Below are 23,529 nucleotides of genomic sequence, written 5' to 3' on the forward strand. Positions count from 1 at the left end.
TCACAATTACCCACGCTTACTCATGCTATGTAACAATTAACAACCCCATATTGTTCTATTTGATAGATTTCATAAGGCATTTTAAGAGAAATACGAATCGAGGGCTTACCTACTTAAACTCACGATTTGAGCTTGATGTTGGCCTTTTCTAGGTCGAAAAGTGACGTCAAATATGGAATGAAGACTCGGTAGGGGCAACAAGATGCTGGATGTGAAGAATCGGTAGACCCAATCGTTGGATTGTGATGAAAACGGTGGAGAGGAAAGATTATTTGTGGGTTAGATGTGTATAAACTTAATACAAATATTACTAATATTGTATAAAATAAGGCTAATTTGGTATGTTCACTACACATTTGTGTGTAAACTTATAATTTTTTGATATAAATTTATCATGTTGAAAAAGTGGTGTAGACTAGTAGATTAGTGGTGTGTAAATAAAATTTCTTAAATTCAAATTTAAATGAAATTGAAATCAACTATGGGCCAGAGAGATGAACTCATGGCCACTATTCTCCGGACCATAACTAAAACAAGAAATTTATTGAAGTAAAAGTGACTTTTATGAGGGAAGTAATTAAGTAAAAGTTTACGCAAAAAATTTAAAGAAGTAAAAGTGATTTTTCTTAGCAAAGCAAAAGTTACTGGTTGAAAAGCCGACGCCTAGTTGATCTCACACACGCATTGAAAAGCGCGTGAGGAATCTATAAAAGCTAAAGAACCTGATCCTGAAGCATGTTGGGGAGCACTAATCTAACATGACTCTTCGTGCGCAACCAATTAACACTCGCCACGTACTACATTTCAACATGTTCTCCGTAAACCCCACATAACCCCTGTTTCTAGGGCTTCTACTTCAATTTCCACTTCAAGGTTCATAAAACCTGTCGATCAATCGCAAATTATTTTACCATGCTCAAAACTCCAAGAATGCTCTAGCTCCTTTGTTGTTGTATTTCTGCGTTAACTGAGGATGGCTCGTTTGGCGAGCTTGATAGTGTTGCTTCTTCTCCATCTGGTGGTGCATAAGACGACCTCGCATTCGGGCAGTGGACCACACATTGCCGATGTCAACATTCTCTTGCCTCCGAAAATGACTTATCCCGTGGAGTACCGACTCCAAGGAAGTGATGGTTGCTTCAAATGGTATGTTGATTCTGTATGTGCACAGTTCACGCATATGTATATATGTAGTTGTGCAAGAGTTTACACACACACACATATATATGTACATTGCTTGCTAAATCAAGCTTCCTTTACTTGTTTTTCATTCATAATTATGACATTGTGTGTGAGTTGGTTGGTCTGCTTAGCAATTTGTTGGTAATTTCTGCAGAAGGTGCATAACATTCCAGTGTCCTAATGTAATGTTACTCTGTTTGACATATATGGATATAGTGCTAGAAGACTGGATGATTATTCAAAACAGAAAAAAGTTGATATTTTTTTGGTAACTTAGAACCCACCCAGCTGCCCATCGGACAATTGATTGGTAAACCCATGCCACATGGAAGATCCTGCAACACCCCTGGACTAGTTATAAGGTAGGGTGACACATTGGGCTGAGCAAGGGCCCATCTCGCAAATTGCGATAATGGAAACGCCCATGGACTTAAACTCACGACCTCCCACTTGTGCTAAGAGTTGCCACTGTCAAGTGCACCATCTCAACCAACCGACCCATTGTTTTGAAGCTGAAAAGTACTTGTATAACAAAGGAGTGGTTATCAGTGCAATGTGACTGCAAATTTGCTAAGTTCTCGCTAATGCCATAATTATTGAAAGATTATAGGCCCCCTGTTAGGTACTAGGTCTGTAGTTTCTTTCCCAAGATAACTAAGTGCACGCCTGTTACTTGGAGTTGGTGATCATTATCTTTTGAAGTTGTTATTGCTTTACTCTACCCCAATTTTGAAATTTGAATGAATGGAATTTTTTGTGGTTAATTAATCAATATTCTTTGATTACTTTTAGAATTTTAACAACATATGGACTGGTGGTTTTAGCAGAATTACTTGGTAAATTTTAATTATAACAAGAATGTGTGATATAATTTACAATTTACTTCACTACAAAGAAAATTATTTTCCCTCCAAATTTTCTAGCTCCCATGATCTCTTTAGTAGCTAATAGAAATTTAAGGTGGGATATAATGTAAGAAGCAGCATGGACATGCTGTTTATCTATGTCTAAACTGGCTTTCATCATTTTTTTTTTCAAAATATTTTGCAGGTCATGGGATCATCACGATATTCTCTCTGTTGTACCTGAATATAATTTAAGTAGTCACTGCTCGACGAGTGCGCGCTTGAAATCAGTTGCCCCATATAGTGGCCGGAAAGAAACTGCAGTTTATGCTGCTGATGTACACACCGGGATTGTAATTCGCTGCAAAGTTTTTATTGACAACTTTTCCCGTATTCAGATATTTCATAATTCCATCAAACTTGATCTTGATGGGCTTGCTACTCTTCGTGTTCGTGCCTTTGATAGTGAAGGTAATTAGAATGACAATGGCTGAAGAATGGTTATTGAACTGTTGGATTTTCCATGGAGACGAATTATGAATTGTTTGATTACTATTATTTTCTGATTTTTTATTTTTAGATTTCTTGTAGCATTTTTTCTGCTTAGTGCTTGAGAAATTGTACTATTTTATTTATTTCAGTCTACTTTTGCACGCAGTTTCAGATGTTCTTTGGAACAATTTAGTTTTTTTTAAAAAAATCTTTTTTAGTTTTTCTATTTGGATATAAGCAATCCTCAAAAGATAGTATATCATATTTGTGTGAAGGCATGTGTGCTTACATACCTGTATGTGTTACACAAAAAACCATCTCTGTTTGTTTAAGCTTGATTCGTTTATTAGACAAGTCTAAGAATCTTGTTCAAGCTTGTTCATTTATTTACCAGTTGAATGTGAATGTGACCTTATCAAGCTCAATCATTAGGTTTTCTGAACACATCAGCTCGATTACTCCCCTCTGGACCATATCTTCTTGCATTACTTTATTTTCTTCTCTTTCCAACTTTTTTGAATCTGGTTAAAGCAGAGTCAGCCAAATAGGACACTTGACAGCATGCATAACATTTGGTCAACTGCCAGAAAGTTTGGAATGCTTTCCTATTTGTCATATTGGTTGTGTTTCTGTTCCTTCACATGGTCTTATAGAAAATAATAATGCTTGGAATGAAATTGAATATTGTATAGATGTGTCCAGGTTGCTTACACCTTGGAAAATAATATGAATTTGATATTGGTTCCAATATATATCCAATTTATTATGTTTTACCCATTTTTTCACCTTACCATGGTTTTCAACGTTTTCAATGTATACTGCAGAAAATGTGTTTTCATCATTAGTTGGCCTGCAATTCACTTGGCAGTTAATTCCTGAAACTGGTGGATTGCCTCATCACCTTGTTCATGTTCCCTTGAAGGAGTCTCCACTGAGTGACTGTGGCGGATTGTGTGGTGACTTAGATATCCAGATTGAACTTGAGGACAGCGTATGTATACCAAGATTTCAAGTTAGAAATGATAGTTTATAACATGGATAACCTTATAGCTAACACTCTTCATTGATATTTGGGCGCAGGGTGTATTTTCAGATTTGTTTGTAGTAAAGGGGATAGGAATTGGTCATGAGAATGTTTCTGTGAATTTGCTTGAGCCACAATTCAATCACATGGGTGATGAGATTGTTTTAACTGTAGCTGAAGCCATGTCACTTGACCCTCCCTCACCTGTTTTTGTCCTCATTGGTGCTATGCTTCAATATGTTCTCAAAGTTATCCGCGGAAATTATCCTCAAGGTTTTGTTTCTTATCCCATCATTTGACACTGCAAAGCTTGTTACTGTGTCATTTTCTTTTGTCTGGGTTTCCAGGCTATTGACTATTCATTCTTAAATATTGAAGTCAGAGAATACATAAACATTTTTAGGAATTGATGTTAGAAATCAGTTTGATGGACAATACCTTTTTGGTAATCTACTTTGCATTGACTTTAATTTAGACCAAAAATTGTACCGTGGCATAATTTACTTTGCAATTGTGGATATAAGCCTTCTCATGGCATTTCACATGTTCGCAGCTTGCACTATTCACTTTATTTGTACTATATCGGTCTCTTTGCAATAACAACAGCTTTTATAGGAATAGAAGTTATAAAGCACAGATGGTTGTTTATTCCTTGTGATTGGCATGGTGAAAGTTATGTTGTTCATGAGAACTTGATCCTGGATATAATATATCTTTGTACTGTAGATTCTTATGATTGGAGTGTTACCATCTTAAAATCTTCTCTTTGTTCAATAAATTTTGTTTACCATGAAGAAAAGTAAAGAGCTTGCAATGTCATGTTCCCTTATCATTGCCATTCTCTAATATTCTTACTACGTATTGACTGGAATTCGCAGTGGTCATGCTGCCATCTCCACATCACCGTTGGTCTGTTTCAAACTCTACGGTTGCTCAAGTAGACCCTATGGTGGGCTTAACGCGTGCGTTAAGCTTAGGGGTGACAGTTGTTGTTGTTGAAGATACCAGGGTTGCTGGCCACATACAAATGTCATCACTTAATGTAGTCCTACCTGATACTCTATCTCTATATTTATTGCCCTTATCTTCTACTGGTGATCCTATAAATGGGGTTGAGCCTATTCCACCCGTTGCACATTGGTATGTTGTTGCTGGCCGTCAATACCTTATTCAAATGAAGGTTTTCTCACAAGGTCCTGGTGCACAGGAAATCTACATTACCGAGGTAATTTCAAAATTTTTTTAGTTTAACCACCATACATGTTCCACTAGACTTTTAATTTTCCTGGAAGAACTTCTATTGATGCATGTTATATGGTTTTCAGAAAGTTGTTACATTGTGATAGTAAAGTATCATGATTCTGTTTGGTATGTCTTACTGCATTGTAATTTGAAGGAATTACATCAGAGGTATAGTATATACTCGTAAGACATTATTCCGAGTTTATTTGTTTATTTATGGCTTGAGTTTCAGTTAGATATGTTTGGTGTGGTTCAAGGTCTTCAAAGTCCCAAATTTCTAGCTATTTGATTTGGCTAGACGAAGGGTGTGTTGGTGGATAAAAACATGAGAATGAAAAATGGGGTAATCATTTGGAGCATAATGTTTATAAGGGATGCTTGGCATTGGGAGACGGAGTTGTTTGCAATTTATTTTGATACTATTTATAATTTAAACCCAAGAAATGTGGAAGATTAACTTAATTAATGGGTGCTGAATTAGGATTCCTTTGAGTTTAAAATTCTATTGGATTCAGTTAATTAATTGTAATGGAGGGGGGGGGGATTCTCTTTTGAGAAACCTATTTGGAAAAACATAAACTCCCTATAAGAGTAGGCTCTTTCACTTAGGAATCTTTTTGGGTAAGAATCTTGGGAAAAAGTGCTAGCTAATAGGTGCTTCAATCTTGATAGGCGAGGACTCGTTTGAATTTTACCTGAAAGTGGGCTAGTGAAGGACTTAGGCTTGTGAACTTTCATCCAAGTTGGGCAGGAATATATTTTTGAATTAATGCCTTTGGCATTTCGTTGGATGTTATGGGTGAAAATGAACATAAGGGCTTTTGATGGGAATAAATATTTGGAATGGAAATTGAATGATAGTTTGTTAACTTATCTTTGTGGTGAAGTTTGTTAGTTATATGCATTTGACTTAATTGTCTTGTTGAATATTCAAATGGGGGCTCCCATCCGTGCCTCTCTTTGAATAAAATTTTGTTTAGAAAAAGATAAAATTGAAAACAAGAATGAAGGTGGGTCTGAATCCCAGGCATTCTACCTAGAGTTCAAGTGATATTCACGGAAAACACTGTTTATTCCAAAAGCTTAAGTGCATGGGGAAGTTGAGTGTTCTATTGTTTAGTCGTATTGCTGACACTCCATGTCTGATCACACATGGGCTTGGCTGCCCCTCAATTAGTGAGGACCAATATGTGAGATAATTGATTTTGGAAGGAAAGTATCAAGTTTTGAAACCTGATTCTAGTTAAGGTATTGAGTCCGTGGAGAAAACCATTTATTCAGAAATGTTGAGCTCATGGGAAAGGGAAAGGTGAGCCTTCTATCATTTTATTTTATTTTTTTGAATGGAAAAATGTATTGAAGCACCAAGGGGGAGCAGCCCAGAAAGAAAATTCTATTATTTTATTATTACTCAAGGATTTTGCTTTTTTTCAAAGAACGCTTATGTCTGGCGAACGAGGCTGAAATTGATAGGAGTTGAGGAGGATCGTGGAGATTTTTACATGTAATGCTTATGAACCTTTTCTTTTGCAGAATTGATTATAAAAATATTGCAAATATAATTATTAAAGTGCTAGAAGTGTATTTTGTCATTTTCTCCATGAAAGTGTTGGTTAAGTTCTTGCATTTGAAACTTTTGAGTAATATATTCTGCGGAAATAATGCAATTTCTATATCCATTACATGACTTGTCACATGATCTTTAAAGGAAGCCAACATTATGTGCTGGAGTAATTTCCTTACAGAAAGCTACTAAGAACAGTTTCTAAGTACATAGTTAAATTAATTATGCAACTCTATGGTTGTGGTCTAATAGAGATCTTATACTGTTGCACTACCTTCAACTTGTTTACTATTTTCTTGATTTATTTCCCCATATTTTACCGGATGGAAGGCTTTGAGTGGTTTTTGTGCACTTGTGGACTTTTTCTCTCATAAGTTCTCATTTTTTGTTCTCTTATGTTGTTGGAATTTACTGTTCTGACGACTTTTTTACTCTCATTTCAAATAGTTTCTCTTTTTTTTCTTGTTATCTTCCACTCAGAAGTTCCTTCCCTCCATCGCAGAATGATGATGTTGAGTTGCATGACAAGCAGTCTGAGTACTGGAAAACTTTCTTGGCCCCAGATAATGTCATGCCCCAACATGGATGGAAGAATGCTAGAATACTAGAAGCAACTTCACATGGAATGGGGAAATTGACTTCTTATTTGAGTTATTTTACTGGGCATCATGATAGAAAGAAGGTGACACTTTGTGTTATGCTCTCGTGATTTAGTTTTCTCAATGTGTTAGGAACGCTAGCAGTATTTTGTCCTTAAAAGAATTGTAGATTCTTATTTTTTTTTGTTTCATTCGTTTTCTTCATTTAGCCATCGTTGTGGCATCAATTTATTGCTCTTTCTGCTTTTCCTCTTAGGTTCTTAAGGTTGTACAAGAGATATTTGTCTGTAACCAAGTGAGGTTTAGTTTGGACAAAATGACTGGGACATCTCAAGGCATTATCCTTCCCTGGGCGCCTGCTGTTTATCAGGAAATAGAGCTCAGGGCTACAGGAGGTTGTGGCTCTCAACCTATTCAATTTTTCCCTTGTATTTGGCCTGTTTCCAGAATTGTTGATGGGCCTTGGGTCCCTTATATGCAGGTTGTGCAAAAACATCTAGTGATTACAAATGGTTTTCCTCAGACATGACTATTGTGTCAATATCTGCTTCTGGAGTTCTTCAGGCTATGAAGCCTGGTAAAGTGACTATAAAAGCAGTATCCATTTTTGATCCACTCAATTTGGATGAGGTAACAATCACTGGTTTTGATAATTTGATATCATTATCTGGAAAAAAATTACAGCTGCTTCCTTGACTTAGTTTGGATGATCTGGAGGGAGACGAATTGTAGGATTTTCAACTCAGTACAGCCTGGTTTTGATAGTTTCATCGACAGCTGGTGTAGCCTCTCTAAACTTTGATGTACCTACCTTTGTGATAATGTTCCTGAGGCTATAAGTCTAACCACCATGTGATCTCTGGTTTGCAGCTACTTGGTGCCTCAATAAAAAAATTTCTAATCCAAAAAAAAATGAAAAGAAAAAGAAACCATCTTCATAGTTCAGATGCGCTCAAGATGATAAATAGGGAATAATACTGATTTTTCAGTGGTATTCTGCCATTCCATTTGTTCAGCCTCCTCATTTGATAATTCCTAGTTTAATAATGATGGTTTTAGAGTGCCGTGTGCTTTCAGCATACATTCACCACGTTCCTGCTCTAAATAATTACATATCTTTCTTGGGGGGCTCAAACTCATGTCTGTAATGAACTTATTAGGTCTTTCCAAACTATTGCTGAAAGTGAGTATTTAGTCCTAATTCCATGGTATTTGATGTTAAAGTATGCTTGGAAAAGACTTTCCAAATTAGTTAAATCATTCCTTCTTTCACGAAATTTCAAATTTATGTTAAATAGAATGTGTTTTTGCAATATGTTCTAATATCAGAATAACTTTTTCTAAGAACTATATTTTTGACATGTTATCATTTGCTTTCTTAAATGTGGTGTCGCTTACCTTTTCGTTCCTTCCCCTTTGGTTGTTTGTCCTTTAATTGCATCAGAATGAGTTGTTTTCCCATTTTGTTGTGCTTTATCATGCTTTGAGCTATATTCTTAATGATTTTTAAGCTATATTCTTAATGATTTTTAGTTTTTGTTTCTTCTAACTTGGATCTGTAATTTGTTTATATTACATTTGTCTTCTTTAATGAGCATCAATGTTCAAATATGCGATCTTCAGAATCTATTTTGCCAAGACAATTCAATTGAACATTTTTGTCGAAATTTGCCCAAACAGATGAAACTGATTTCTACAAAAGTTAGCAATATAATATTCTGTTGTGGATAGTTTTTATACACATAATGTCTGCACTGTCATCCACCATCCGACCGAATATTCTAATTTTTGTACATCCATGTATATCAGTATATGCTGCTCTTGCTGTTTCTTAATAGCCTAACATTCTTAACCACATATCATTGAGGACAATATAATCTTGTCTAGAATATACCCTTTTAACTTCAAGGTATCCTTCAGCAGTCACACACAACCCCAAATACAATCTTCCATTGCATGGAACTGGCTTTAATCGTAGTGGCTATATAGCAGTGTTATCAGAACCGGCCTGGCCCGTCGGTTGGACCCGTTCAACCGACAATTTTCATCTACGCCGGGCTGATCCTCATGTTGAACCGAACATGCAATTGGCCCGTTCCAAACCGGTAGAACCCCCGGTTGATTCGTGAACCACATGGTTTAACAACTCACGGGTTAAAAAACTTTTAAAAAATTGTAACTTTTTTAATCGAAGCACTCAAACATTTAAGTCAAAGCATTTTACTCATTAACCCTTGTACCTGTCGTTTTTTATGTTAAACTTGTGGTGATGTATTTTGTAAGACTTTCGATGTGGGATTCCCCACCAAAGAGAGAATCAGAAAAGATATAATAATAAATTAATTTAAAACTGTTCAATCATGATTCACTTCATGGATTGATGGGCCCGTGATAGGCGTGGGTCCCATATTTGCTTTGGCTTGAAGCATTTTGTTTTTCATTTTCTCTCACCACTTTAATATTAATTTTTTTTATAACTTTCTTTTATATTATTGTAAGTTTATAACTATTTTTTTATGAAAATTCTTAAAACTAATTTGAATACCATGTTTCTTACTGTCAAGTATGATATTATGCTACTATATTTTTTCTTTCTATCTTAAATTAGTTAATTATCATTGTTGATCTATTTAATAATTGATATAAAACGAGTAAACGACACATAATTAAGTTAATATTTATAAATAAAATTAATTAATTAAAAAACGTGCAGTTCAACCCCTTGACCCTTCGGGCTAACCGGTTGAACCTTCAAAATTACTTCCACGGGTTGATGTGCGGGTCGGGTTTGATAACACTGCTATATACTCTCCCCAATCTCTGTATTCTACCGAGGTTTAAGACCCCTGCCTTTTGTTACTTATTTTCCATCTATTCAATTGATTCATAATCTCTTATCCCGCCATCTCGTATATTTTGTCTTAGTCTTTCTTTGCTTTCAATTTCCTCTGCTCATTGTCCTTCAATTTTAGATTGACATTTAGAATCAATTATAGATCGTGTCTAGGAAATCTATGACCATTTTGAGTTCCTGAATTATCACCTCTTGTGGGAGTTACTTGCCTCCCTATTCCTTGCCAACTCAAAGGGATCAGGAAACATTTTAAATAATCAAGGATGTAGTGTATCTATTTCTGGTTTTCTCTGCTTCTTTTGCTGTTAATGCAAAAAGTTATGATGTTTGAGTGATCTTAGATGTATGTTAGATGCTCTTTGCAAAATATCTTTTTTAAGACCATGACAAAGACGGACAGTATGTATACATTTTTATTTCAGAAGTATTAATATTTTCCTTTTAAATCTAGGTCGTCGCTGAAGTTTCTGTTCCTGCATCCATGGTGATGCTTCCAAACTTCCCAGTGGAGACTGTTGTAGGGTCACATCTGCAATCTGCAGTTACAATGAAAGCCCCAAATGGTGATGTCATAATTCAGTGTTATTGCACTTGCTTCATTGCTAGTTGTATTTTTTATATATCATTAACGTTAACTTGTTATGTGATCAGGTGCCCATTTTTATGCTTGTGATGCTTTTAGTTCTTATATAAAATGGAAAGCTGAAAGCCAGTCTTTCATTGTTGTCAATGGAACAAAGGAGTCATTCCCCTTACTTAAGCAAGGAGATACTCCGCTTAGTACATCAGAACATGGTCCTCCATGTTCATGGACTTATATCTATGCTTCTGGTCCTGGTCAAACTATGCTGCATGCAACGCTCTTGAAAGAATATCAACATGATCTTTCGTATCATGGGCCTACTATCTTAAAAGCATCTTCACGTATTGCAGCATATCCACCACTTGTTGTGCATCAGGTAGGGGATGGAAGCCGGTTTGGTGGTTACTCATTTGGCTCAGCTCTAGTGGGAGTTGATAAAGTACATGAAAATCTAAAGAAATTATATCTCGTCCCTGGAACACAATTAGATGTTATACTTCTTGGAGGACCTGATCGGTGGGATGATGGTGTTGATTTCATTGAAACTGTAGAAATTTTAAATGACAAGCATGCTCTGGTTGGTGATGGAATTCATGTACACCTGCTTCCCGGCAACCATGAGACTTTGTCCAGAATTTTTTGCGAAACTTTGGGAACCTTTGTAAGTTCTGCGTACTTTACCTTTATGTGTTGTGTTGTTTTCTTATATGTTGATATGTCCTTCTATCTTGAGGGTAATACTTTATTTAACCCAAGTTCATGATATCTACTTCGCTCTGGTACTCAGAAACTGGTTTTCAAGCGTGGAAATTTGGTTGGGGATGATCATCCTGTGCCTGCGATAGAAGAAGTTTCTTTGTCTCTCATATGTGCCTTTCCTTCAACAATTGTACTTATAGTTGATGAACCTGGTATTTTAGTGTTTTTTTTTCCCTTCAAATGTGGAAATTGCTTCTTTAATTTGGAAATAGAATAATAGCCATAGTAATTTTTCCCGGTTAGTTAATTTACTTGCTTTTGTTTGAATCCTACTTTTCCAGTTAATGAACGTGACGCTATACAGACTGCAATTCAAGCTGACCGTGCCTCAGGGAGAGTTCGTGTAACCCCTGTTACTGTGGCAAATGGCCAACGGATTCGGATTGCTGCAGTTGGAATCACTGACTCTGGAGAAGCTTTTGCAAACTCTTCCTCTCTTAGTTTAAGCTGGGAGCTGAGCAGTTGTGGTGGTCTGGCATATTGGGATGATAATGATCCACAGATGGCTAGATGTAAATGGGAGAGGTTTCTGGTCTTGCAAAATGAATCAGGACTGGTACAGCTAGACATCAAATCTTTTATCATGAACATTTCCTTATTTTTTCCTTTTAGTTTGTTCAATTTTCTTATAGCTTTCAAGGTTCCATAGACTGCCAAAGATAGGCTGTGACAGTGACCTAGCATCCTTCCCCTTTTTCTCAAAATAATTAGCTTTATTGCAGTCAATCAGTTCAACATGAATTTCCTCTGGGTTTTTACTTTGTACCAAGTTATATTGCCAAAACGATTACATCATTTGCGGCCGATTTTAAATCATTTCCATACTTTTCTCTTACCTGTTGAAGACTCTTTTAATATTTCCACATATTTACTCCTTGATTATTTTATTTTATTTTACTGTCATACACCCATAAAATGAAGACTATGTGATGTTTTTCACTTGCTTGACTTATATTTTTGACAGATGATTTATAATGCCAACCTCAAATATTTCATATTAAGGCTTTGATGATGTTGATGATGATGATGTTTTGTCGCTCGCAATGCCTGTAGAAAACTTAAATGGATATATTCAATGCTTTTCTTTCAGTGTGTTGTTCGTGCAACTGTTGTTGGTTTCTGTGATTCTCTTGCCGGTTACTATTCTTCTCAGTTGCCTGGAATTTTAGTAAACACAATTACCGATGCTGTTCGTTTACAGGTATGCCTTTTAACTTATATTAGTAACAGCAAGGTTTATATTAACTTATGTTTCACAAATAAATACCTATGAAATTGCTGTGCCCACTTCTATTAATGTTTGCTCTATGGTGAGCAGTTCTAATCATTGTAGCTGTTATATGATTTTTTTTTTCTTTTAACTTTGGTTTTACCTTATCAATTTTTGGCAATGATGCAGCTTGTTTCCTTGCTAAGCATAAACCCAGAGTTCAGCTTGTTGTTTTTCCACCCTAATGCTCAGGTACATTCTAATGCCATTACAGTTGCCGCTTGTTTGTTTTCATCAAGATGTGTAAATGCTTTTTTGATACTTTGTTGGAGAAAATTGCATAATGCATATGCTGTTTTCATATTCTTTAAATTGCTGTAGCTCAAGGTATAAAATGAAACATTACAGGTTGTTTGAGATTTTTTCCTAGCACCCTGTCATCCAATGATGTTGCTATTTTTATGTGTCAGTTAAACAGTATAATTATCTTTATGTTTCAGGCAAATCTTTCAATTAATGGGGGGAGCTGTTTTCTGGAAGTCTCCGTGAATGATTCTAAAGTAGTCGAGGTTGTTCAACCCTCCCCGGTTTTGCAATGCTCACAATTGATGGTGTCTCCTAAAGGATTGGGAACTGCTCTCGTGACAGTTTATGACATAGGTCTTTCTCCTCCAGTTGCAGCATCTGCAGTGGTATGCGTTCTTTTACTCTTTGCTTATTTATACATGTATTTAGTTGGTAGGATCATAGGAAACACATTCATCAGATGCCTTTGTTGAGGATGGAAATGGACAAACGCTTCATCATCATTTGCCAGAAATGCATTCAGATTATCTTATTAGTTTTTACTAATGACAAAGTAATGATATTTTAGAATGCAAAATGTAGGTCACTTTGGAAGTGGAAGTTTGTTTTGCATAGCTCTCTCATAGATGTGAGTTCTGAATTATACTAGCAGCTCCACATTGTATCCCTTTCTAATTGCTGAAAAACATTCTTATTTCTTCATAATTTGATACAAATCGAGGCTTGATGCATAATAGGGTGTAGGATGAGTAGTAATCATCATAAGTTACTTGGAATTTGTTTGCAACCGATATGCTATGTGAAATAAAGTTAATTCAATGAAAAGTACCCTTAGTACATAATTTGGATCGGGCCATTAAGTTGAATTCTTTAATCTCAAAGTTTATTTCTTTTTGTTTCTCAATGATCTATGATACTGGCAACAATGCCATTACTGCTTATTTATGTTAAGGTACACTTGCACTTTCTCATGGAAGCGTGTTTGTTGCTCAGGTCCAAGTTGCTGATGTAGACTGGCTTGAGATTGTGTCTGGAGGAGAAATAAACCTTATGGTATGCTCTACTTTGTTGATTTATTTTGTTCAACTAGTGTATTTATGTGCAATTTTATTTTCAGGAAGGGATGTCTCAATCAATTGCACTAGTGGCTGGTAATAATGATGGAAACACTTTCAGCTCTTCTCAGGTTTGAGTTAACTTCATTTATTTTTTCCTGTGGTATAATCTTGACACATGCTTCAAACTACAATAATTGAGAAGTAATCTGGTGTTATGAGAGAATATATGATTTTGTAGGTATTCATATGGAATGTACTGTTTGAGTGCTCGTGATGTCTTCTTTTCTTTTGCAGTATGCATACATGAATATTCATGTGCATATTGAGAATCATATTGTTAAACTAGTAGACAATGATATCTCAAGCCCTGGTGGTGGACATGTCAGCGCACCAAACTTCACAATTGTGGCTCAACACCTTGGCATCACCACCCTTTATGTAAGTTTTTTTTTTTTTGGGCAAGTCTGCCTTTCTGGCTTCTTGTCCCCTAGTTTCTTTACAGTGATGGAGTAATTCAAGTTCCTTTATAGATATCTGGAATTATGCAAGTTCACATCTACTTATCAAAATCAGGTCAGTGCAAGACAGCAATCTGGACTTCAAATATTGAGTCAACCAATAAAGATTGAGGTTTATCCACCTCCACTTATTCACCCGCATGATATTTTTCTGGTACCTGGTGCATCATACGTGGTATGTTCCAGAATGTTCTCCATACTTATCCTTTCTCATTGTAATATCTTTAGAGGTTCATGTTTGGAATTTTTTGTTGACATCAATTTTAGTGCTTCTGGCTGTTTCTAAGAATTTCTTAAGTTATATTTTTGCCAAAAAGAAAAAGAAAAAGAAAAAGAAGAGACGAATCACATTGCTGCGTACCAATACAATAATAAACGATAGATTAGATTAATTACTGTTGGAATTATGAGAGAATATTACGTTTCTTGTAATTATGGGTTGTAAATATTTCCTTTAATTATGGGTTGTAATTACGGTTCACGGTACTGTTCACGAGTACTGTTCACGAGCAGTTTTCTCGGCTTTTTCTGGCAGCACGTATCTCTTTTGTTTTTGATCGACTTCGGCAGCTCTTTATCTCAAGCGTGACTCTGTTCGCATCTGTCTCTTTTCGCACACATCTATCTAAAACATATTTGTGTGTATCTGTCTCTGCGCGCACCTATCTCTCGTCGCGCGTGTCTATCAGTTTCTCTTAGCGAGTGTTGCAAGTATCTTTGTTGGGTTATCTTTGGCAAATCTCTGTCTTGGTGTATCTCTGTCAGTCGTGATTATTTCACGAATTGATTCGACTACTGCCTAACTTTGGGTAAAATTTTACGATTTCTTGGCTTGCACTGTGGCAATTTACTTTTGCCGAGATGGATTATAGTCATCTTTCACCAGATTTGAGCCAGCTCCAGTCCCAGATTGCTCAACTCCAGTCCCAGATTGCTCAGCTACAGTCATCAGCTGTTATTGCTGCAGGTACTCCTACTGCTTTCCATGGTAAGTCAGGGAATCCCACTTGGATTTTGGATTCTGGGGCTAACAACCACATGACTGGTGAGCTTTCCACCTTCACCTCTTCTGTTACTCCTATCAACCAATCTGTCTGTATTGCTGATGGTACTTCTCTCCCAATTCGTAGTCAAGGCAGTGCCCGTTTGTCTCCGGATATTACTCTTCCTTCTGTTTATTATGTTCCTAAATTTACATGTAATCTTCTCTCTGTCAGTCGCCTTGCCAAACACCTGAATTGTGCTGTTGTCTTCTTATCTGACCGTTGTTTTTTACAGGACCTGACTTCGAAGAAGATTTTTGGCAGGGGGTTTGAGCATGACGGCCTCTACTACTTTGGTGACCCACCTTCATCTGATGTCTCATTGTCTAGTCTTCAAGCTTCCACACTATCGGTTCTAGATCCTTCTACTTTATCTTCCTCTGTTCTAGATCCTTCTACTTTATCTTCCTCTGTTTTTTCCCTTGCTACTGTAGATTTGTGGCATGCTCGTCTAGGCCATGCAAACTTTCAATATCTATGTTCGCTTTTTCCGCCTTTGAATAAAGCGTGCAAAAATTTTAAATTTCATTGTGAGGTTTGTGAATTGTCCAAACATACACGCACTTCTTATATTCCTCGCATGCGTCGTTCTCCCGCTGCATTTGACCTTGTTCACTCTGATGTCTGGGGACCATCTCCCACTACTGCTTTTTCTCAACATCGTTATTATGTTACCTTTATTGATGACTACACTCGATGTACTTGGGTTTATCTTATGAAAAACAAATCTGAAGTCTTTGATCATTTCACTAATTTTCTTCACATGGTTAAAACTCAATACAATACTGTTGTTCGTGCCATTCGGTCTGACAATGGCGGTGAATATCTCACCAATGAGTTTCGCACTCAACTTGCTCAAAATGGGATCCTTCAACAGCTCACGTGCCCCTACACACCTGAACAAAATGGTGTCGCGGAACGCAAGAACCGTCACATCATGTCTGTCGTTCGATGTCTTCTTCGAGGTATGAATGTCCCCAAAACTTTCTGGCACTTAGCTGTTCTTACTGCCACATACCTTATCAATCGTACTCCGAGTCGGGCACTTCAGGGTGCAACACCCCTTCATGTCCTTCAGCCAGGTACTACTCTGTTTTCTCTTCTTCCTCGTGTGTTTGGCTGTACCTGTTTTGTTCAAAATCGTAGTCCCTCCCGTACCAAACTTGATGATAAAGCCATTCGCTGTGTTTTTACCGGGTATTCTTCCATGTCTAAAGGTTATCGATGTTATGATCCCGTTTCTCGTCGCTTTTATCACTCTTTGGATGTTACTTTTTTGGAGACTATTCCTTTTTTCTCAGGTAGCCCTCTTATATCAGAACCGACCGTGGAGCCTTCTCTCACCATCCCAGATCAATCATCACCTCCACGACCGATTTTGTTACCCGAGTCTTCCTCCCCTTCACCTTCTCCTGACTCATCATCTACTCCTAGTGCACCATCTCTTGTTCCCTTTGATCAGGTCTATACTCGGCGCCCGTCTGCTCCTGCCCCTCCGCCAACGTCTTCTCCGGAATCAGGTACTTCCCTTTCTCCTGTTTCTGTTCCTCGTTATCCCACTCGTGATCGTCATCCCCCTTCCCGTTTTGGATTTACGAGTAGTACTGACCATCCCATTGCCAAGTATTTGTCTTATCATTGTTTTTCAGATTCCTATAAGACCTTTCTTGGCAAGATTGACTCCGATTTGATCCCTCGCTCTGTCCACTCTGCTCTCCAGAATCCTAAGTGGGTCTCTGCCATGGAAGCAGAGATGGATGCCCTACAACGTAATCATACTTGGGACCTTGTTGATCTTCCTTCTGGTGAGAGCACTGTTGGTTGTAAGTGGGTGTTCACTATCAAGTATCAGGCTGATGGTTCGGTTGATCGCTATAAGGCTCGTCTTGTGGCCAAAGGATTCACTCAGATTCCCGGCAAAGACTTTGGAGCCACGTTTGCTCCAGTTGCGAAACTTACTACAGTTCGTCTCCTTGTTTCTCTTGCTGCTACATACTCTTGGCCTCTACATCAGATGGATGTTAAAAATGCGTTCCTCAATGGGGACCTTTCCGAAACTATCTACATGGATCCTCCACCAGGTTTTCACGGCCAGGGGGAGTATTCGGGGAAAGTATGTCGTCTCCGGAAATCTCTTTATGGCCTTAAGCAGTCTCCTCGGGCATGGTTCGGCCGCTTCAGTGAAGTTGTGCTTGCTATGGGGTTTGTTCAGTGTCACTCGGATCACACATGTTTCATTCGTCGCCAGTCTCAGGGCAAGTGCATTATTATCTCAGTCTATGTTGATGATATCCTTATTACTGGAGATGACTCCCCAGGTATTGTTCAGGTAAAGGATGATCTGCGAAAATCCTTTGATACTAAGGATTTAGGTCCCCTCCGATATTTTCTTGGCATTGAGGTTGCTCGTTCTCGCCGTGGCATATTTTTATCCCAGCGGAAATATGTTCTTGATCTTCTGCAGGATACGGGTATGCTTGGTTGTAAACCTGCCTCTACTCCTATGATTCCTAACCTCAAGCTATCACCAGACTCAGGAGATTGTTTATCAGATCCATCAATGTATCAGCGTCTTGTGGGACGTCTTATTTATTTGACAAACACAAGACCAGATATCACGTTTGCTGTTAGTGTTGTTAGTCAGTACATGCATTCTCCAAGTACTTCCCATTTGGATGCTGTTTATCATATTCTCAGTTATCTCAAATCTTGTCCTGGTCTCGGATTATTCTATGCTTCTGGAGAGATGTCAGGTCCACCATCTAGTCTCTCATGCTATATACCATCTGATCTCTCGGGCTACACTGATGCTGATTATGCGGGTTCCATAAGTGATAGGCGTTCTACCTCTGGCTTCTGTACTTTCCGGGGTAATCATCTTATCTCATGGAAAAGTAAGAAGCAAGCAGTTGTTTCTCGATCATCAGCTGAATCTGAATATCGTGCTATGGCTCAAGGTACATGCGAAATCATGTGGCTTCGTTCTCTCCTCACTGAATTGGGTATTTCTGTAACAGACTCGTCCTCTTTATTCTGTGATAACAAGTCTGCCATCATGCTATCATCCGACTCAGTTCTTCACGAAAGAACTAAGCATATAGAAGTTGACATCCATTTCATTCGGGAAAAAGTTCGGTCTGGCATTATCACTCCTAGGTTTGTTCCTTCATCGGCTCAGACTGCGGACATGTTTACTAAACCAATAGGTCCTTCTTTACTTAAGTCATCTCTTGTCAAGCTGGGTCTTGTCAATCTCTTCGCACCAGCTTGAGGGGGAGTGTTGGAATTATGAGAGAATATTACGTTTCTTGTAATTATGGGTTGTAAATATTTCCTTTAATTACTTTGATTTAGTTTCCTAGAATTAGGTTGATTTGATTGATTTAGTTTCCCTAATTTAGGGCTCTCAATGTAACTATATAATGTACAACCTCACAACATGAATATACAACACAAATTATTCAATTCTTCTATTACGCCTGGCATAGTATTTTCATCAATGTTACAAGAACAACTAGCAATAAAAGAGAACCATCTATTCTTGGGAATACCAAAATGAGTCTCTAAACCTGCAAAATACCCTCTTGTTCTGCCCATTCCTAATAAATAAGGATATCAACTGGTTGTGGAAATTTGTTAATAATAAGGAAGATCTTTGGCGAAGACTGATTGTAGCCAAATATGGAGTCCAAGATAGGGGCTGGATTCTAGTCAGAGGAGGGAACCTTATGGTTTGTCTCGGGGGTACATAAGAAAGGGTTGGAGCAACTGGTATCAGCTTACTTCTTTTAAGGTGGGAAGAGATGATCGCACTTGCTTATGGAATGATAAATGGTTAGGAACTGGTCCTCTTAAAGTGCAATTCCCATCTTTGTTTAGCATTGCTAGCAACAAAGGTGTAACCATCAGTGAGTCCCTCATCCATTTAAATTCTGGTTCAACCTGGAATATGTGCTTCAATAGGGATGTACAAGATTGGGAGCTGGACTCTTTTCTCAATTTTTGGAGTGTGTTATATGATCAGGCCATCAGTATTGATATGGAGGACAAAATCATATTAGTCCTTAACGAAGGGTCTACACATTATTAATTCCTATTACAATGAGCTTATGAAAGTATTAACACCATCTGGGCAATCCTCTCTTCCCTTGGCAAAAGTGCATTTGGAAAGTAAAAGCTCCTCCTAGAGTAATTTTTTCCTGCTGGGAAGCTACATGGAGGAAAATTTTGACAATTGACAATCTTAAAAAAATGGGTATTCATATGGCTAATAGATTTCCTCTGTGCAGAATAGCTGAAGCCTGAAGAATCTGTCAAACCACATTCTTTGGCACTTTGACTGAACAATGAAAGTTTGGGAAGTTGTTTGGAGTCTATTTGGCATCAATTGGGTTATCAGTGTTGATTTGTGTTCGGAGCTTAGAGCTTGGAGTTTGCTGGCAAGAATAAATCAAGTAGGAAGATCCTGCAGTTTGTGCCCTTAGCTACTTGTTGTCTAGTTTGAAAAGGAAAGCAATTGTAGAACCTTCACTGACCAAGAATTGTCTCTCAAACGTTTAATGGATAATTGGCTTAGCTGTCTTAAATTTTGGATGTCTGATGTGTACTAAACTACTAATTTTCTTGAGTGCATTAACTCCTTAGCTTTGTAATCCTTTCTTTGTGGATGGCACCAACTTGGTGCATCCCTCCAATAAATTCAAAAAAAAAAAAAAAAGAATATGAAAAGCTCAGTGGCACAAAGTTCTCCCATTGCTGAGTTCAAAGTCCAAGCCACTGAAGTTAGCAATTTCATCTATTTTTTCTTCTTATTTTGTAAGTTTTTGATATAGTTTCTTTTTCATGGATATATTAACATCCTTGTTATATGCTTAGCTTACTGTGGAAGGAGGCCCATCAATTGGTGTATACATCGAGTATGCGAGCTTGGATGACAAAGTGGCAACTGTTGACAGATCTACAGGAAAACTGCTGGCAATTCTACCTGGAAACACTGTAAGATATTATGGCCATCTAATAATTGTTCTTAATATATGCATGTAGTTGTGCGTTTGGTTCTACATTAGTGGGATTTGCATCTCAAAACCAGAACAAGAAATAAATGGAATAAAACTAAATGAGGATGAGTGAGAAGAAGAGAATAAGAGGTATATATGCTTTCCTAAGGCTTAGCCAGATGTACTGTGTAATGCATACTTTTATAAATTAGTTACATGTGATTCTTTAAAACAATAATCAAGTTTGTTGTTTGAGTAGAAGAGAGAGTTGAGAAGAGAGGAGAGTTTAGAGAGGAAAAGCTCTTACCCTCTCAATTGAGAGAGCCTTTTATTTATATCTTTTTACTCTAGGTCTACTGAACACAACATAATAAGCTAACATGGGCCCAAGTCTGACAACCCACACACTAACACTCTCCCTCAAGCTAGAGCATAGATGTTCGTCATGCGTAGCTTGTCACAAATAAAATCAACCCCAGTTTCAATTAATAATTACATCAGTAAGTTGATCACTAGTCTTCACAATTTTGACATGCTTGATTATCACACCACAATTGAGACCCATCTGGCGGTTTGTACCCCAATTCCTATAGTAGTTATTTCACATAGGTAATTTCACTGGTAGCATAAGCCATAATTCTGTACTCGGACTCTGCATTTGAGCAAGCTATCACAAATTGTTTCTTGTTCTTCCAGGAGACTAGATTATTGCTCACGAACACACAATACCCAGTGGTAGACTTATGATCACAAGGAGAGCTTGCCCAATCGACATCAGAAAATGCGTCAATCTTCATATGATTATGATTTGCATATAGTAATCCATGACTTGGAGCACCTTTGAGATACCGAAGAATATGCAAAACTGTGTCCCCAGTGGGGAACACATGAGTTTGACATAAACTTAGTCACCGTACGTGGAGAAGATGCATGTCGGGATGAGTTACCACAAGATAATTTAATTTTCCGACTGTTGCTGATATTGCTTTGGATCACCAAATAAATCACCATCGTCGGGGAGTAACTTTACTCTAGGAACCATGGGAGTATCACAAGGCTTCAAAACGTACTTTCTTTGAGACAAAAATATTCCTCTCTTGCACTGAGCCACCTCAACACCCAAGAAATATCGTAAGGGGCATAGATCTTTAGTTTGAAAGTGATCCTGTATAAAAGACATCAAAGATGAGATACCAAAAACGTTACTTCCTGTGATCACAATATCATATACATACACAACCAACAAAACACTTCATGCACTTGACTGCTGATAAAAAACTGAATGGTCTTTAGTTGCACGGCTCATGCCAAACTTATGAACCACTTAAGTAAATCGCTCAAACTAGGCTTGTGGAGACTCTTTCAACCCATACAAAGATTTCTTCCATTTACAAACCTAGCCGGACTCCCTCCGAGCAACAAACCAATGTGGTTGCTTTAAATAGACTTCTTTCTGATGGTCACCACGAAGAAAGGGATTCTTCACTTCAAGTTGATACGAAGGTCATCCGAAAGTTGCAACGAGAAAATAAGAAGTCGAACTGAAGTGAATTATGCAACAGTTGAAAATGTATCTGTGTAATCTACACAATAAGTCTATGCATATCCTTTCGCTACAAACCATGCCTTAGGGTGGGCAACCGAGCCATCAGGATTTGTCTTAACTGCATATACCCATTTGCTACCATTGAGTTTCCATCCAAGAGATAAAGGCACTTTCTTCTCTCGGATAGTGAATGACAAAATAAAAGCTTATAGAGACTGAGACACTCATGCATACGAAATAATGACATATAAAAGATAATTGGTGCACTGTCGTCTACCATGTTGTTTTAGAAGAAGAGAGAGTTGAGTGGAGAGGAGTATAGAGAGGAGAAACTATTACCTTCCCAATTAAGAGACTCTTATTTATATCTTTTTACTCTAGGTCAACTGAACAAAACATAAAAAGCTAACATGGGCCCAAGCCCGACACTCACTCACTAACAAAGTTATTCAATCTTTTTACCTAAATAACTTTGAATATCACTTTATGCCATTGCCAGAAAAAAACTAAGTGTGCAACCACCCAGATTTACGTTTATTCTGAGAAAAATAATTTATGGCAGAAAAATAGTATTTATTTTGTAGGCATGACATCTTTCTTTATATCTCATTTAAAGAAATACCAGTTCATCCTATTTTTGCCTGTACCATAGCATAGTTTTTATTTTATTTTATTTCTTGTTCCTAACAAGTACCTTTGCATATGGAATACATTTTATTTACTATATGCATCACTTTTATGATCAGACCCTCCTTGTCACACTTTACGGGAATGGAGGTGGTGTTATTTGTCAAGCTCATGGTAGCGTTAAAGTAGGAGTCCCTTCTTCCGTGGTGTTGAATGTGCAAAGTAAACAGCTCAGTATTGGCAATGATATGCCAATATATCCCTTCTTCCCTGAGGTAGATACAGAAAAAAAAGTACACCAATTACTTATTTATTATTAGAGCAGACTGACCGATTACTATTGTCAGGGAAATTTGTTTTCCTTTTATGAGCTCTGCAAAGATTACAAATGGACTGTGGAAGATGAAAAGGTTGGATTTCCTGCTACATTTTGGCAATTCTTTGTATTCTCCATTGATAGGAAGAAATTTTCCACCCTTTTGAATAACAGGTTTTGTTTTTTTCTTCTTTAGGTTTTGAGGTTCCATGTAGCGGACCATGGGGTCCCACTTGCTGATCTGGTGGAAGTTCAACCTGGTTATTTCGATGTGAACCAACTTGATTTTGTCAAAGTGTTGTTGGGAAGGTATTCTCAATTTCTGACAACATTGTAATTTGATTATTCCCCCATTGTTGTACGTCATATTAATTGAAAGTTTGCTGACTGAATTGATAAGCAACTGTTCTTGTAGCATTGGGTTTTTCTCAGTTTTTGAGCTAGGTTGAGTCGTTACTAAATAAAACTGGCTTTTATTTGTTTAGTTTATTGCCTATTTTTTAGTAATGGTTGAAATTGGATGAACTATTAGAAGCTCGACTAGTATCCATCCCTAATAAACTCCACTTCCTCAAATAATCTGCTCAGAAATGTGTTCTTTATTGTTGGCTATGTTAATATTAGTTACCTTGTCATTCAATCCAATAAGTTAACTTGTTGGGTTGAGGCATTTCACACCATTTATACATATTCTAACACTCCCTCTCACGTGTGGGTTGGGCAATTTGACGGCCCAACACGTGCACAACAAACAAGGCCCAACA

The 23,529-nt window shown here is 37.4% G+C and overlaps 1 protein-coding gene across 2 annotated transcripts in view; it reads left to right on the plus strand.

The window, feature by feature from the left end:
- The first annotated feature begins 851 nt into the window (after positions 1-851).
- The window catches only part of LOC120008881 (nuclear pore complex protein GP210), a 31,836-nt gene continuing 9,158 nt past the window's right edge, over positions 852-23,529 (plus strand). The window contains exons 1-23 of one of the 2 annotated variants that reach the window (XM_038859254.1): positions 852-1,146; positions 2,233-2,498; positions 3,344-3,510; positions 3,600-3,816; positions 4,422-4,768; positions 6,852-7,031; positions 7,205-7,343; positions 7,430-7,578; positions 10,254-10,365; positions 10,454-11,046; positions 11,173-11,296; positions 11,426-11,700; positions 12,235-12,345; positions 12,544-12,606; positions 12,855-13,046; positions 13,654-13,713; positions 13,778-13,846; positions 14,013-14,156; positions 14,292-14,411; positions 20,155-20,274; positions 22,569-22,724; positions 22,797-22,859; positions 22,962-23,074. In XM_038859254.1, the coding sequence (XP_038715182.1) occupies positions 974-1,146; positions 2,233-2,498; positions 3,344-3,510; positions 3,600-3,816; positions 4,422-4,768; positions 6,852-7,031; positions 7,205-7,343; positions 7,430-7,578; positions 10,254-10,365; positions 10,454-11,046; positions 11,173-11,296; positions 11,426-11,700; positions 12,235-12,345; positions 12,544-12,606; positions 12,855-13,046; positions 13,654-13,713; positions 13,778-13,846; positions 14,013-14,156; positions 14,292-14,411; positions 20,155-20,274; positions 22,569-22,724; positions 22,797-22,859; positions 22,962-23,074 (3,953 nt within the window). In that variant the 5' untranslated portion in view covers positions 852-973. The remainder of the gene's footprint in view (positions 1,147-2,232; positions 2,499-3,343; positions 3,511-3,599; positions 3,817-4,421; positions 4,769-6,851; positions 7,032-7,204; positions 7,344-7,429; positions 7,579-10,253; positions 10,366-10,453; positions 11,047-11,172; positions 11,297-11,425; positions 11,701-12,234; positions 12,346-12,543; positions 12,607-12,854; positions 13,047-13,653; positions 13,714-13,777; positions 13,847-14,012; positions 14,157-14,291; positions 14,412-20,154; positions 20,275-22,568; positions 22,725-22,796; positions 22,860-22,961; positions 23,075-23,529) is intronic. The other variant, XM_038859253.1, reaches the window with a different exon arrangement.

This window comes from Tripterygium wilfordii, chromosome 11, assembly GCF_013401445.1.
Source record: "Tripterygium wilfordii isolate XIE 37 chromosome 11, ASM1340144v1, whole genome shotgun sequence".
Classification (NCBI taxonomy): domain Eukaryota; kingdom Viridiplantae; phylum Streptophyta; class Magnoliopsida; order Celastrales; family Celastraceae; genus Tripterygium; species Tripterygium wilfordii.